Below are 16,330 nucleotides of genomic sequence, written 5' to 3'. Positions count from 1 at the left end.
GGTGGGGCCTGTGTGAAGTCAGGGTCCCTGGAGGGGTGTGGCACAATCCTGTTTGTAACCTAAGATACTTATTCTGGTTGGTTGTAGGAAATCCTGGAGTGGGGTGGAAATTAGAAGCCAGGGCTTGGGTGAGAAGGTTCTCACACTTACCTGGGTGAGAGATTTGGTGGCCTGAATCTTGGATGGCGACTGTGAGAAAAATTTTGTAATATTTGGGGGGAAGGAAGGAAACGGTTGATTCTTCTGGTTTATCTTGAGCTGCTTGGTGAGGGAAGGTGGTAGGTAGCCTATACTGAGATGGGCGCAACCTGGGGTGGAATAATGCAGTTGGGCTGTTTGGAATACTGAGTTTGAGAAGTCTGCAACACATCTAAGGCACCCGGGAACCTGGGGTAAAGGCAGGGCAGGAGCAAGAAATCTGGGCGTCATCTGTGCACAGAGGATGGGGAGGGGGGAGAATGATCAAGATGGGACAGGCCTGACAGCCAGGGCGGAGGGGGAAGAGGAGGGGACTCTGGGCTCAGGTTCCTTTACCTGTGAGAAGGATGGGAAGCCCCACCACCACCTTCTGGCTTCTAGCTGACTGCTCCCTTCTATTCCAGGACATAGACATCAACACAGATGATGAGCTGGATGCCTACATCGAGGACCTGATCACCAAGGGGGACTAAGGGGCTCAGAGACAAAGATCAGCTCTTCTGCCCTTTAAGGCAGAGTTCTTGTGGGGTGGTGTTTTGTTCATGGGTTGGTGGACTTACCTTGGTTTGACTCACGTGAGACATTTGTGCTTTTGGAGGGAAAAATACTCTGATTCTTTGAATCTTCCTCCCTGAGTTTATAAATATTTATTTTTTAAAAGAAATAAGATGCTGCACCTGCTGTGAGACCATACATTTTTCTTTTGGTGACTCTTGGGCAAAGGACAGAGAACCAGGATGCCAGGCTCCTTCAAGTCTTGTCTCCTGGCTCCTCAAGATGTGGTAAACCCAGTGTCATCCATAAATCGGAGGGGCTTTGGGGGCAGGCCTCGTCTCTTCTAGAGGATGAACAATGTTGAAATCTGAGGGGTTGAGGGGGGAAAGAGCCCTCCAGAGTGGTGCTTCTCCTATGGGCTCTGATCTGGGGGACTCCTGGGGGCTATGGGTCAGGATGAGGCTCAGTGCCGACCTTCTCCTTCTCAGGTCAGGGACATGAATGTCGGCCCAGGCTGCTGTCAGTCATCTTAGCTGTGGCATTGTCTAAACAGCTTGGGGAAGAAAGAGCCTCCCATTCGAGTTCTCTCTGTGGCAATGATTTCCTTAGTTAACCATGGATAGTGAGGTTTCCCACCCCAAAAACTTTTGAGTCCAGGTTCAGTAGTCGATCTGACTCTAGTGAGATACACACTGAATGAATGTTTGAATTCCAAAGGATTCTTTTTGAGAAAGCTGCTTATGACAGAGCCCCTGGTGCTGATCTGGTGGTGACCTCTGCCTGTGGCAGGGTCGGGAGGGAGCACACTGCCTCAGATGGTGCTGGCTGATCTGGAGAACCTGCTGCTGCTGTTTTTACTGTTAACCCCTCTGCCTGGCCCCACTGGTCCCTGCTCTGGGCCAGACTGAAGAGGGGGTCACTGAGCCACAGGGACCCCAGAGGCACCTTTGTTGGAAGCACACCATGCCTTCCCTCCCATCTAGTCACAGCCTCACACAGCTGTGTCCTTCAAGTGACTTCTCAGGGTCAAAGACAAAGGCAAAAGTTGCTGAGTTTCTCTTTAGTGGTCATTGGAAAAATTCTGGTTTGATTTCCCCCAACTCTCCTCTGTCCTCTTTATTTGGGGACTTTGGGTTTTCTAGAGGCACAGGAACTATGGCCTGATATCGCTGGTCTGTTTCTGAGTGTGTTTCTGGCATCTACCCACTCCAGGTCAGCAGTGGCCCACATGCCACTCTGGCCTCTGCAGAAGACTGGGAGGTACTGGTGAGGGAAGTCTGTCCACTTGTGTGTGTGTCCAGAAGCACCTGCAACTTGTGGGTTTGGGACTTCCCCAAACCACACCTCTGGGGGAGGGTTATTTGGGGAAATACCACTCAGAACCTGGCCTCTTCCTCTGGAAGTTCTCTGAGCCTTGGGGTTTCTTGAGCTGGTAATTCCTCTCCTGTCCAGCTCGCTTTCCTTCTTCCCAGGCAGCATGTGGTTCATTTTTGTCCCCAAACCTGCTGTTTTTAATCTAAAGGAAGTTGGTTCTGCATTTACCAGAGGGCAATACCCAAGTTTTTTATTTACACAGCTGTAATCAAAATGCAATACTATAAAACTTTCATTGGTGAGACTCCTGAACTCAGTCTCTTTTCTTCTGTTAGCACTTTCTACTTCATTCTTTATACCACTATGGTTTTAAACTGTCTTCAGATTATTCCTCATCACCATCTTCCTTTTTCTGTATTCACATTCCTTAACACGCACAGATACAAATGCTGAATTCTTAAAAACATTTCAGTTTGAACTCCATGTGCCCACTTTGCTGTTTAAATCCAACCACAGCTGTACTGAATGCAGCCTGGTTCCCAGGCAGAGCTCCTGCCATTCTGGGTGGGAAGATAAAAGTGTAAGAGTCCCTCCCCTTTCCATGTGATGGGACCTGCTTGGAACTGTCTGAGGACTTGGGAGGAAGGAGGAAGTGGTCAGGCTGGTTTGTGGCCTGAGGGCCGGTAGCACAATGGCAGCAAAAAGGTGAATGAGTACAGCAGTGCTTATTTTTAAGCACTTATTTTTATGGAGCAATGGGGTCTTTCTTTAGTTTTTAAGTGACACATACCTAACAGTAAAAATTCAAACACTACAAAAGGCTGGAAAGCCTGAAAAGCAAGACACCCTTTCACCCTTGATCCCTGTGTTCTCCTTGAAAAGAATATCCATGCTGAGCACACATCTTTTTCTGCCTGTTTCCCACTCAGTGTATCTTGGAACCTGTTTCAGAATAGCCCATATGGGTCTACTTTTTTCTTCTGCACAACCCAATAGCATTTCATTGTCTTGGATGTACTGTTTAAGAGTCTACTACTTAAACATTTGGGTTAACATGACATGCTATGAGAGAGAGTGTGTGTGTGTGTATGTATTATTAACTCAGATCTATATGTATGTATGGTAAATTCCAAAGAGAAATGGCTGTGTCAAATGATAGATATTAATATTAAAATACTAAGATACAGTCCAGAAAAGACCTCCAACTTTAACTCCTACTAACAGTGTATTCCCCACCACCATCACCACCACACTTGTCAGTATGCAGTTTTTTCCATCCTGTGTACCCATCTGGAAGGTGAAAGTGGTGTATTTCTGAGTTGGTTTGAATTAAGATTGAGCACCTTCATTGGCCAGTTATATCTCTGATGCAGTCTGTAGTTCTGAATCTGGATTAGGGACTTTACAAAAGTGTTTACAAAAATACATGATGATAACCAAGGGATGAAGTCCTCAGGAGAATGTTCACCTTGTATAACCCCTTCAGGCCCTAAGTGTCCCACAGATTTAGGGTTATAACCCCCACTTTAGGATCAATACTGTATTACTAAGTCAGGACAAAGCTTTAGCATGTTTGTTTACTCAAGGAAGGCACAGGTTAATAGGTTGAGAAAAACTATGGTTCCTTCTTCATCTGAGTGACATTATTTCTTAGCTGCTCTTGTTGGATCCAGTTCCCCATGTCTCTATGACTGCCTTTCAGACCTGTGGTTCAAGCAGTGGTAACCAAGAGTTCATAGCTCTAAGGACCAGAAAGTGATAGAGCTCAAATGTCTGTGCCATTTATTAGAATACAAGGCTTGCCTGAAGTAGGCAGTGGCTCCTGGCTACTTATCCTTATTGGAAGATTCTCTAGCTGGGCCAGGCTATCCTGCTGGTGGGTGGTTACTAAGGTGCCTGAAAGATCCTCAGAATTCCACTAGAGGGTTCTGGCTTTTGTTGGAGATGGAATCTGAGGCTTCCTTTGGTTTTGTTTTTTTGTTTTTTTGTTTTTGTGTGTGTGTGTGTTTGTTTTTTTTTTTTTTTTAAAGATTTTATTTATTTATTTGACAGAGAGAGATACAAGTAGGCAGAGAGGCAGGCAGAGAGAGTGAGAGGGAAGCAGGCTCCCTGCCGAGCAGAGAGCCCGACGCGGGACTCGATCCCAGGACCCCGAGATCATGACCCGAGCCGAAGGCAGCGGCTTAAACCACTGAGCCACACAGGCGCCTCCTCAGGCTTCCTTTGGAATGACCACATTGCTTTTGGGTCCCTGAACAGGTAAATGGCCAGCTTGGCCAAGGGAGGCAGAGCTCCAAGGGAACACGCTTTCTCTGCTGCCCTGTCTGAGGCCTCAGACTGTCTGTTCTTAGCACTAATGGGGTCACCCTCTCCATAGTGAGTGAGCAAGACAAAGACTGGATAGAGGAAGGCCCTGGCAAGGAGCATCTTGTTTTGTAATGAGCCAAAATATTGACCAGTCTACCCCTCCACCCCTCTACCCCGACCTTTTTCATCCAGGAACTGCAATGTGCCTGGCCTAACTAGGGCTCCTGTGGGTCCTGTAGAAATTTCCTTCCAGCTCACGTGGCTTCAGAGAAATCACTGCCCAGCCTGGCTTATTTAATGTATGAGGCTAGTTCACCTGAAATTTACTCAGAGGCCCACATAGATAGCCATTAATCTAGGGCTGGTCTAACTGAAGTTCGAATGGAGTCCAAAGCCCTTGTCCTGACCCTGAATTTTTGTGTCCAAGATTCACTGGTTCCTGGGAACTACCTGTAGGCATTTCACTTCTTACTCAGTGGCCCTCCTGGGGTGTTACTCCATAGCCATCCCCATAGCCTTCTAGCCATTTGGCCTGTTTCAGCATCCCCTAAGGGCGAGAAGTGGTGGTGCTTCCATCCATCCTCCTCCCCATCCTCCTCTGGGGCTGTCCTGCAGGTTGCGTGTGGTACATTCTGGCATTCCCAGCAGCTGGCAGCCAAGGTCTAGAGTGTGGGGGAGCTCATACCACTGGGACACACTTGGACCAAAAAAGAAGGATCTGACGGACACAGACATCTCTTTTCCCCCTTTCCCCTCTGGACCTGGGTGAGAGGCTTCCATGGGATTCGCTGGGGCCATTTCCTGCCCCAGCAACCACCTGTTGTTTGTGAAGCCGTGGCCAGCTGTAATTCACCGTTTTGTACTGTCCCTCCCTTTACACTTTAGTGAAGGTCTGGCCTCTCTCCAACCCCTTCAATGCCCCTACCATTTAGGCCAATCTGTCACTGGGTGTGGGACACTACGGTGGGAGGGGAACTATTTGTTAGAAGGGAAAGAGTTTTCAATTCCCTACTCTAAACCATCTATCACAAAACAACGTGCGCTGGAAAACTGGCTGTAAATTCTTACCTGGCCCAGAAGACGCACGGGGCCAGGATCCAGCCGCGGTCCCATCCAGGCGCCGGCCTCTCCCAACCCGCCGACCGTTGCGGTCGGCCGAGGGTGCCCCCTACGCTAGTTCTCCAGACCCTCGAGGCGGTAACGCGGGAACGTAACAGCACCTGCACGGTGCAGCTGCGTTGCACCGTGCTGGTATCTGGCACGTGCGGCTGCGCCCTGCGCAAGCGCGTGCGAACACAACGATCCCGCCAATGGGGCGGTGGGACATGAGAGCAGAGGGTGGGGAGGAAGCCACCGAGACCAAACTCAGGTTCTCGAGGCCCGCTGGCTACAGGGTAGGGCAGTGGAGGGCTGGCGGCGCTACCAAACAGGGCCAGATTGGGGGCAAGCAGGGGGGGCGGCGGCCCCAGGGTCTTCACATCCTAGGGTGAACGAAAGGCCTTGGGCATCGAATGACCTCCCCATACCCCAAGCAGAAAAGTGGCTGGTATTTTTTGTTGTTTTGTTTTTTTCTTCTGGCGTCTGTGTATTAAGCCCAAGTTGTTTTTCAACTTTTTTTCTTTTTTTGGGGGTGGGGGGCACTGCAGAAAGCATTTTGTGTAGATGACTTTGCGGTGTGGCGCTTTCATATCTGCAAGATAAAGGACCTGGAAAGGAAGCTGCATGTTTTACGTCTTAAAATAGCCATCTCCAGGTAGTTTTTCTTGAGGGTCTGGCCTGCTTCCCAGCCTGTCTGCCTCTCATTGGACCCGAGGCATCTTGTGTCTCACAACCTTGGCCCATTTTCTACTGGTTTGTCCTTAGCTTGGTGTATGTTGTTACTTGAAAGGTAAACACTTTTAGGATTTGGAGATTCTTACCATGTTTAGGAAAACCTTTCCCCCTCTCTTCATTGCCTTCCCTCCAAACATTCTCTTACGTTTTGTTGCAATATTGAAAAAAAAAAAAAAAAAGTCAGTGTGCACTCCCTGCAGAATACATTTTAGTTTAAGTGGTAAGGCAAGAGTCAAGCTCTGATTCTTCTTTCAGATGGAACTTCCCTATGTTCACCCCTTTGTTAAGTGAACAACCATAGTCATTATTTATATTCCGTTCTGTTTGGTGGGCTTGCTATGACCCTTGGACATGTCAGTGAAGACATCCTGTTATCAGTTGGAGAGGTGATTCTGATGTGAGAGGTTGGAGCCCCAGCTGAAACTAGAATTTTGGGGATCAGGAGCATCTAGATGGATCAATCTCCCTCACTGTTTTTTGTTTTTTTTTTTAAATACTTTCCCAGCCTATTCATAGAATTTATTCTAAGTGAAATTTATTTTTTTAAAGATTTTATTTTTATTTATTTGAGAGGGGGAGAGAGAGAGAGAACAAGAATGTGGGGGCAAAGCGGGAGGGAGAAGCAGAGTCCCCACCGAATGGGGAGCCCAGCATGGAGGTCCATATTAGGAGGACCCGAGCTGAAGGCAGACTCTTGACTGACTGAACCACCCAGGCACCCTTATTAAGTGAAATTTAAGATCATGTTACCAAATTTTTTCCCATCCTTGCCAAAGAAAAAAGTTCCATTGTGATTTAAATTATAATTGCATTAAATTTAGATGTAAGTTATAGGAGGGTTGACATTTTTATGACCTTAAATCTCCCCAGAGGATATGAAATGGTTTTTCATTTGTTTGACTCCTTTTAGTCCTACAATAAGATTTTATAATTTCTTCATACAAGTCCTGTAACTTTCTCATTTATTTCTGTGTTATGGTTTTTGTCAGTATTGTGAATGGGATATTTTCCCCATCTCTGTTCCTGGTATTAATGCAGAGAAAAGCAAATACCTAAAATATTTTCTATGTTGTGAACTCTGGTAGTTTTAAAAATAAATCTATTTTTTTAATAGATGCAAGGCATAAATTTATCAGTACACCGATTTAATTGCCATTTTATATTATTTTTAAAAAACATTTTGGGGCACCTGGGTGGCTCAGTGGGTTAAAGCCTCTGCCTTCGGCTCAGGTCATGATCTCGGGGTCCTGAGATCGAGCCCTGCACCGGGCTCTCTGCTCCCCAGGGAGCCTGCTTCCTCCTCTCTCTCTGCCTGCCTCTCTGCCTAGTTGTGATTTCTCTCTGTCAAATAAATAAAATATTTAAAAAAATATTTTAATGCTGGGGCACCTGAGTGGCTCAGTGGTTAAGCCTCTGCCTTCAGCCCAGGTCATGATCTCGGGGTCCTGGGATCGAGCCCCACATAGGGTTCTCTGCTCAGCGGGGAGCCTGCTTCCCCTCCTCTCTCTGCCTACTGCTCTGCTTACTTGTGATCTCTCTTCCTCTATCAAATAAATAAATAAAATCTTTAAAAAAAAACTTTAAAAAATTTTAATGCCTTTTTTTTTTTTTTTTTTTTTTAAAGAGCATGCAAGTGAGGTGGGGCAGAGGAAGGAGAGAAAAAATCTTAAGCTGGCTCCATCTGGAGTCCTTGGCTGGGCTCAGTCTCATACCCTGATGAGCCAAAATCAAGAGTCTGAAGCTTAACCGACAGAGCCATCCAGGTGCCCTGCTCTTTTGCTTTAGCTAGAAATGATGAAACAATCTTGAATAATTATCTGGGTCTTGTTTCTGATGGGTTGGAAATCCAGAGGTTAGAGTTGAGCAGAATATTGGTTGTTGGTTTTGGTGAAGGCCTTTAAAGTGTGGAAAGCGTTTCTATCTTGTTTAAACTTGGAGCTTCAGAAATGGAGCCATGGCTGCCAGTCTTACCTGAGTGGAGTGCCCTGGGGCACTAGTTGCATATACTGAAGTGTGGGTTGGGGGGCACACAGTTGTCAGGCACACAATCCTGACTGTCAAACCATATGAAACTTTTTTCCTTTAAGCTGCTGTTTTAAAAATTATTTTTATTAGACATTGTGTTGTTGCAGAAGAATAGTGTATTTATAAAATATTTATGACAAGAATATGCAGTGTACACGTATGATCTTGTTTTTTTAAAAACGTTTTCTTACCTTATAAATCTGTGTGCCTCTCCTGGTGCCTCTCCCCTTTCCTCCTTGCCCAACAATAACCACCATCCTGAATTTGATGTGTTTGTTTTTGCTCTTTTAAAAACTTTTACCACCTCAGTTTCTGTTCCTAAGTAATTGTTTTGTTTTGCCTGGTTTTGAACTTGAGTAGACATAACATTAACTATTTTGCAATTTATTTCTTTTCAATATTGTGTTCCAGAAATTCATCCATGTCGTTAGATGTAGCTGTGATTAATCAATCTTCACTACCATATACTATTCTATCATTGCTGGATATCATACAGTAGTGAAAAATGAATCACCCCTACAATGGAACGTACAATTTTTTATCCATGTCTCTGTGACTGTCATTTGGATTGTTTCTAGGGTTTTTTGTTTTGGGGGGTTTTTTTGGTTTGTTTTTTGGTTTTGGGGTTTTTTTTGCTATTACAATACAGCTGTGGACATTCTCGTTTACATCCTCTGTTACATGCATCATCCTTGGAGTAAACTTGCTGAATCATGTAGGTCATACCACTTTCAATCTTACAAGGTAATGTCAGATTATTTTCAGAAACACTTGTATATGTTTACATGCTCACTAGGACTAAGTTCTTCAATTCTCTACTTCCTCGCCTACACTTGATATTTCTAGACTTGGATTTTTTTTGCCAGTCTAGTAGGTGTATAGTCATAGGTCATTGGGGTTTTATTTATTTTTGTCATTGTGGTTTAATTTGCACTTCTCTGATTTCTCATGTGGTTGAGCACCTTTTCTTATCTATTGACCTTTGGATTTTTTTTTTTTTAAGGTTTTATTTATTTGACAGAGATCACAAGTAGGCAGAGAAGCAGGCGGGGGGCGGGGGGGGCGGGGGAAGCAGGCTCCCTGCTGAGCAGAGAGCCTGGTGCAGGGCTCCATCCCAGGACCCTAGGATAATGACCTGAGCTGAAGAGGCTTTAACCCACTGAGCCACCTAGGCGCCCCTGGATTTCTTTTTTGAAGGTGTTTGTTCAAGACTTTTGACCATTTTTTCTGTTCTTTTGTCTTCTTTTTGATTTGTATTTTTGTATATTCTGGATACAAGTTCTTCATAAGTTATCTATGTTGCAGATTTCTTCCACTTTTTGGGATCCTTTAAAAAAAAAAAACCCTTTTTATAGAGTCTTGAGGAGTAGATGTTCTTAATTTTAGTGTAGACTAATTTACCAATCTTTTTATTGTTTGCATTTCTTGTAGCGTGTTTCAAGAAATTCTTTCCTATCCTGAAGTCATGAAGATACTATTTTATATTACCTTATAGAGCTTTTATAGTTTTGTCCTTTACATATAAATCTTAAATCCACCTGGAAGTGACTTCTGTGTATGATATGAGATAGAGCTCCAATTCCTTACTACTTCCTGATTGTCCCCACACCCTTTAATGAAAAGTCTTACCTTTCTTCATTAATTTGCAATGATAACTCTCTTATATCAAATGTTCATATATGTGTAAACCTTTCTGGATTTTTATTCAGTTACATTTGGCTGTTGTCTCTTTCTCTATGCCAATACCACACTGATTTAATTATTATCATTTTACAGTAAGTTTTTATATCTAGTAGAAAAAGTTTAACCACTTTTTATGCTTCAAGGGTGTCTTGACTATTTTTGGTCCTTTGCATTTCCATATACATTTTAGAATAATTTAATCAAGCTCCAAGAGAAAATCTGTAGGGGTTTCATTGGAATTGATTATATGTCAACAGTTTGAGAAAAATTGGTATTTATAAGTCTTCTAAGCCATGAAGATAGTATAATTATCCATTACTTTAGATCTTTCTTTAGTGTCTCTCAAGAAAGCATTTTAATTTTCCCTTTACAGATCTTATATTTTCTTTTTAAAAAAGATTTTATTTATTTATTTGACAGAGAGCACAAGCAGGGGAATGGGAGGGAGAGGGAGAAGCAGGCTCCCCAGCTGAGTAGGGAGCCTGATGCAGGGCTCAAGCCCAGGACACTGGGATCATGACCTGAGCCAAAGACAGATGCTTAAATGACAGCCACCCAGATACCCCAGAGGTTTTATATTTTCTTGATTAGATGTATCCTAGGTACCTGATGTTTTTGATGCTGGTGTAAATGATAATTTTAAAACTTCATTTTCTGACAGTTTGTTGATATCTGAAAATGTAATTGACTTTCATGTTATTCTAATTTATCTTTAGATTCTTTTGAGTTTTCTTTTATATATCTGTAAGCAATGACAATTTTGCCAATTCTCATACTTCATTTCTTTTTCTTGCCTTATTGCATTGGCTAGGGCCTCCCAGTTCGATGTTGAGTGTAAAGGGTAAAAGCAGGTTTTTTTTTTTTTTCTTATCTTATTGGCAAAGCTTTCTCCCCCTCCCCCTCCTTTTCCTTCTCTTCCTCCTCTTTCTCTCTCTCCTCCTCCTCCTCCTTCTCCTCCTCCTCCTCTCTCTTCTTACTTCCTTCTTCTTACAGCCTTCTTTCTTCTGTAGATACCATTCAGCAGATTGAGGAAGTTTCCATTCCTGTTTTTAAGCATTTTTTTTCCCTTTTAAATATCATGGATGCATGTTGAATTCTATCTAAAGTGTTTTCTGCATCAATGGAGATGACCATGTGTAGTGTTCTCTATTTTTTTAATTAATTTTTTATTATTATCAACATATATTGTTTCAGAAGTACGGGTCTGTGCTTCATCAGTCTTACACAATACACAGAACTCACAACAGCACATACCCTCACCAGTGTCCTTCACCCAGCCACCCCATCCCTCCCACCCTCCACTCCAGCAACCCTTAGTTTGTTTCCTGAGATAAAGAGTCTCTTATGGTTTGTCTCCCTCTCTGGTTTCTTGTTTCATTTTTTCCTCTCATCCCCTATGATCCTCTGCCTTGTTTCTCAAATTCCACTTATGAGTGAGATCATATGACAATTGTCTTTCTCTGATTGACTTATTTTGCTTAGCAAAATACCTTCTAGTTCTATCCACACCATTGCCAAGATTTCATTTTTTGATGGCTGCATAATATTCCATTGTATATTTATACCACATCATCTTTATCCATTCATCTGTCAATGGACATCTGGGCTCGTTCCATAGTTTGGCTATTGTGCACATTGCTGCTATAAATGTTGGGATGCAGGTGCCCTTTTGGATCACTACATTTGTATCTTTGGGGTAAAAACTCCAGTAGTGCAATTTGCTAGTTTGTAGGGTAGCTCTATTTTCAACTTTTTGAGGAACTTCCATACTGTTTTCCAGAGTGGCTGCACCAGCTTGCAAGAACGGGTTTTTCCCCTAATTTCCTTTTTGTTACTGATTTTGAACTATCTTCATTTCAGCCTGAGAATGTAGTCTGTATATTAGTTTTTTGAACTTCACTGAGGCTTTATGACTAATATTCAAAAATGTTCCATGTACATTTCAAAAATATATATGCTGCAGTTATGTGCGCATTACATCAAGTTTGTTAAAGTTGTTGGAAATATTGCTGATTTTTTTTGCCTCTCTGAGCTCTCAAAACAGGGAGATCGTGGGTTTATCTGTTTCTCCTTACGATTGTGTCCATTTTATTTTGAGATGTTATTAGATGCATAGGAGTTTTAGAACTTTGTGAATTTTATCTTTTATCACTATAAAATGACTTTTTTATTTGTAGGAGTTGACATATAGAAATATATATTTGCCTTAAAGTCTTACCTTGTCTGTATTTATGTTTTCAGTGTATTTTTGTAAACCTCATATAGCAAGATTTTAAAAATCCAGATTTTCATTATTACCCAAAGATTTAACTTACTTAAATTTTGTGTATTATTGATACATTATTTATTTATTTCTGTCTTATTCTGTAATTTTTATTCCACCTTATCTGCATTCCTTTTTCCTCTTTCATGCCTTCTTTTAGATTGACTGAAATCCAGCCTCCCCACGCCCGCCTTCAATGTTTTCCCTTGTTTTGGAAATCTGTTGTTCTTTCTTTAGTGATTACTCTTTGTATTTTACCTAATACTTAACCCACTGAAGTCTAACTCCACAAAACTTTTACTATTGTTTTAGTAAGTTTTTATTCATACTTTTATTTTCCTTTGGATCCTGAAAGATATTTTCCCTGAGAATACTAATATCTTCTAATCACTTTTTCCTTCTTTCTTAGGAGGTCAACTCCCAGTCTGATCAATGCTATTAGAAGGTAATTTCCACCACCCACTCCAAATCTGAATGCTTTTAAGATTTTGTTTTAAGAGTCTTGCAGTTTCACTATATTGTATTTTGCTGTGGATGTCTTTTAATTTATTTTCCTGACTAGGATTTGTTGAGATCTACCCTGTATATTTTCTTTCTCATGAATTCTTGGAGATTTTAAAATTATCAACTCTTTAAATATTTCTGCTTCCAGATCCCTCAGTGGCTCAATGAGTTAAGTATCTGCCTTCAGATCAGGTCAGGATCCCAGGATCCTAGGTTTGAATCCCACATCAGTCTCCTTGCTCAATGGGGATCCTGCTTCTCCCTCTGACTGCCGCTCCCCCTGCTTGTGCACTGTCTCTCTCTGACAAAATCTTAAAAAAAAAAAAAGAGTTCTCCATTTCAATTAGACACATATGGGACCTTCTCACTTTATTCTCCATCTTTTCTTTCGTATTTTTCACATCTTTGTGTTGTATTCCAGATTCTTTCTTCAGATCTTACTTCTAAGTTACTATTATGCTCTTCAGTAGTACAATGTTATAAAATTATTTTTAGTGATTTTTTTGCCAATTTCTGGAAATTCTTTAATTTTTTAAATATACTGTTACCCATTTTCAGTAATGAAAATCCTAGAAACCTTCTATTTCTAGAAATATATTACACATGCTTATTTTATATTCTGTGTCTGATAATTCACTACATGGAGTTTTAAGTCTGATTCTGCTCTTGTTATTTCTGTTGGCCTATGCTCATGGGCCAACATGTGCTTTTATTTCCTTGTGTGTTTAGAGATATCACACTTTAAGCTATTCATTTTCCTTGCAACGTCACATATGGGATTCCATAAGGCCTGGAATAGAGAGAGCCTGCAGAGAGGATTTCTTTGCTTCTCTCATGTGACTGGGGACATTGCCAATTTGAGAACATGTTATACTCTCTGCTGAAGGTTTTATTGGACCATCCAGGTGGTATGTATTTGGCTATTAAACCAAACCAGGTGAGGGTCTGCTCCTGATTATAAATTCTTAGGAGATTCTTTTTTGCTCTGCTTAGGACTAATTTTTTTTAAAAGATTTATTTATTTATTTGACAGACAGAGATCACAAGCAGGCAGAGAGGCAGGAAGAGAGAGAGGAGGAAGCAGGCCTCCTGCTGAGCAGAGAGCCCGACGCGGGGCTCGATCCCAGGATCCTGGGATCATGACCTGAGCCGAAGGCAGAGGCCTTAACCCACTGAGCCACCCAGGTGCCCCAGGACTAATCTTTAAGACAAACAAATTTCCTGTATTTGATTTTGGATTCATTATATCAAAGGTCTAGACCTTTGGGAGTCCAGCTTTATGGTCGACATCTCCTGTCAAATACCCTACCTTGAAAATGTCATTTGAGGCAGTGAAAACTTAAGCTCACTGGTACAATAAGTGGCTCTGAGGGAAAAGCAGGCCTCTTCTTACCTTTCCATGTTTCTACACTCAATATCTGGCCCAAATATTCTTTATATTCTTTCCAACTCATAGATGCTTTTAAGATGTTTTAAAATTTTATCTAGGGGTGCCTGGGTGGCTCAGTGGGTTAAGTTTCTGCCTTCGACTCAGGTCATGATCTCAGGATCCTGGAATCGAGTCCCACATCAGGCTCTCTGCTCAGCAGGGAGCCTGCTTCCTCCTCTCTCTCTCTCTGCCTGCCTCTCTACCTACTTGTGATCTCTCTCTGTCAAACAAATAAATAAATAAATCTTAAAAAAAAATAAAGTCACGGCAAATTAAAAAAGTAAAATTTTATCTAGCATGCCTAGTTTTACACAAAGTGTAGTTGATATAATGATTTATGATGAAAAGCTTCCCAACACTGACCCATTCTTGCATTTCTGTGGTTAACCTAACTTGGGCATGGGTTTACCAACTTGAGGTATTAGTCTTTGGTATATGACTGGATTCTATTTGCTATTTGGATTTTTGAAAATTCTGTTTTTTTAAAAAAAAGATTTTATTTATTTGAGACAGAGAGAGAGCACACACACAGGCAGGGGGGGCAGCAGAAGGAGAAAGAGAAGCAAGCTCCCCATTGAGCAAGGAGCCAGATACAGGGCTTGATCCCAGGACCCTGGAATCATGATCTGAGCCGAAGGCAGGTCCTTAACCATCTGAGCCACCCAAATTGTATTTTTTTAAAAGATTTATTTACTTGAGAGAAAGAGAGAGAGAGAGAGCACACATGTGTGCATAAGTGGTGGGGGGGGGGCAAAGGGAGAGGGAAAAGCAGACTTCCCACTGGGCTCAATCCTAGAACCCCAGGATCATGACCTTGGTTGAAATCAAGAGCTTACCCAACTGAGCCACCCAGGCACCCCTGAAAAGTGAGATTGAAATACCTATTTCTTCTGTGCTGTCCCTACTAGGTTTTATTTTTGAAGTTATGTTGGCCAGTTTCATAATAAGAAACTGCATTGGGGGTGTCTCTGTGCTACACTTTGACATTTTTCTATCTGGTGTCCTTTACCCATTTCATGCTGAGCCCCAGCCCTGGGGATAAGGGAACTTCAGGCCTTCTCCCCCACAGTCCGTCAGGAGCAGACTTGGACTCTACAGTTTGTGGGAGCAGGAGTTCCCTGGGTCACTAGGTTCAGCTCTTCCCAGTTGCATCTCTGAGGTCCCCTCACAATTTGTCACTGCAGCCACACTTCTCAGTGGCTCTGAGGAGTATCCCCCTGAGCCTTTACTCTGGCTGGGACATCTGGCCTGGAATTAATTCAGCCCCTATTTACTGAGCATCTCCTATGTGCCAAGCACTGGGGATGCTATAGTGTGTAAGACAGACATGATTTCTACTCTCGTGAAACTCACAGTCCATTGTGAGGTGGGGGAGGTAATCAGCAAATGAATGAAATATATGGTATGACACATCATGCCAGAGTGAGTGGAGAAAAAAGAAGCAATTTGTTGGTAGCTTTCTAGCACATTTGGGTACATGCAGGTCAAGTTCATGTCCCCCACCTTTTTAAGAATTGCTCTAGTCTCTATTATTTTTTGCTTAAGGATTGCTCAGTTGTCCCATGTAGATTTCACCATCCACTTGTAAGGTGTTTAAAAACATTCATAAGATTTTGATTTGGATCATGTTGGATTTGTAGATTTGGGAAGAACCCATATAACTGAGCTGGCCATCTGTGAAGATAGTGTTTTTCCTTTTAATTCAGGTCTTCTTTATCATTTAGTAAAATTTTAAAGTTGTATCTGTAAAGGTCTTTTGCATCTTTTTGTCAGATGTACTTTGAGGCCCCTGAGGGTCTCAGAATCTTTTTTTGTTGCAGAATCTTTTTTTCTATGACCTTTTCTACTCAGTGATGGCTGGTGGATAGATAGCTGAGAGTAGGCTGATCTTCTGTGATCTGGTTAGAGTAGGTTCTAGAATGTCAACCTGATGTCATTCCCTGTTCAGAGCTCTGTCTGGCTCCACTCCAGGCTCTTTCCTCACTTTGTTTCGGCGGACTGGCTTTTGTTACCTCTGGGCTTTGCCCATGTAGCCCATCTTCTCCCTTGGCAAACCCCTTTCCACTGCCCCCACCTCCCCGGGGCTGGGGTTCAGGTTTATGCTAGGGCTGCCTCACCTGCCCTGCCCCTTCTAGCCAGTGGTGAGAGCTGCAGGACTAACCAGTGCCTGCCTCCCCACAGGTGGGAAAGCGAGGCCCTGGTAACAAAGGAGCCGTACAGGGCCAGCCCTGGATCCCATGACTGGAGCCTGGCTCTGATACTCCAGTGGTGTCATGGCC

At 42.7% G+C, this 16,330-nt stretch overlaps 1 protein-coding gene across 4 annotated transcripts in view; it reads left to right on the top strand.

The window, feature by feature from the left end:
- Nucleotides 1-2,319, top strand: part of MORC2 (MORC family CW-type zinc finger 2) — a 42,238-nt gene extending 39,919 nt beyond the window's left edge. For all 4 annotated transcript variants that reach the window (XM_046025963.1, XM_046025962.1, XM_046025961.1 and 1 more), the window contains one exon: nucleotides 603-2,319. In XM_046025963.1, coding sequence (XP_045881919.1) covers nucleotides 603-671 — 69 coding nt within the window. In that variant the 3' untranslated portion in view covers nucleotides 672-2,319. The remainder of the gene's footprint in view (nucleotides 1-602) is intronic.
- The last annotated feature ends 14,011 nt before the right edge of the window (nucleotides 2,320-16,330 follow it).

This window comes from Meles meles, chromosome 12 (assembly GCF_922984935.1).
Source record: "Meles meles chromosome 12, mMelMel3.1 paternal haplotype, whole genome shotgun sequence".
In the NCBI taxonomy this organism is placed as follows: domain Eukaryota; kingdom Metazoa; phylum Chordata; class Mammalia; order Carnivora; family Mustelidae; genus Meles; species Meles meles.
Note: the sequence above shows the minus strand (reverse complement) of the source record. Positions and strands in the feature narration are given on the sequence as shown.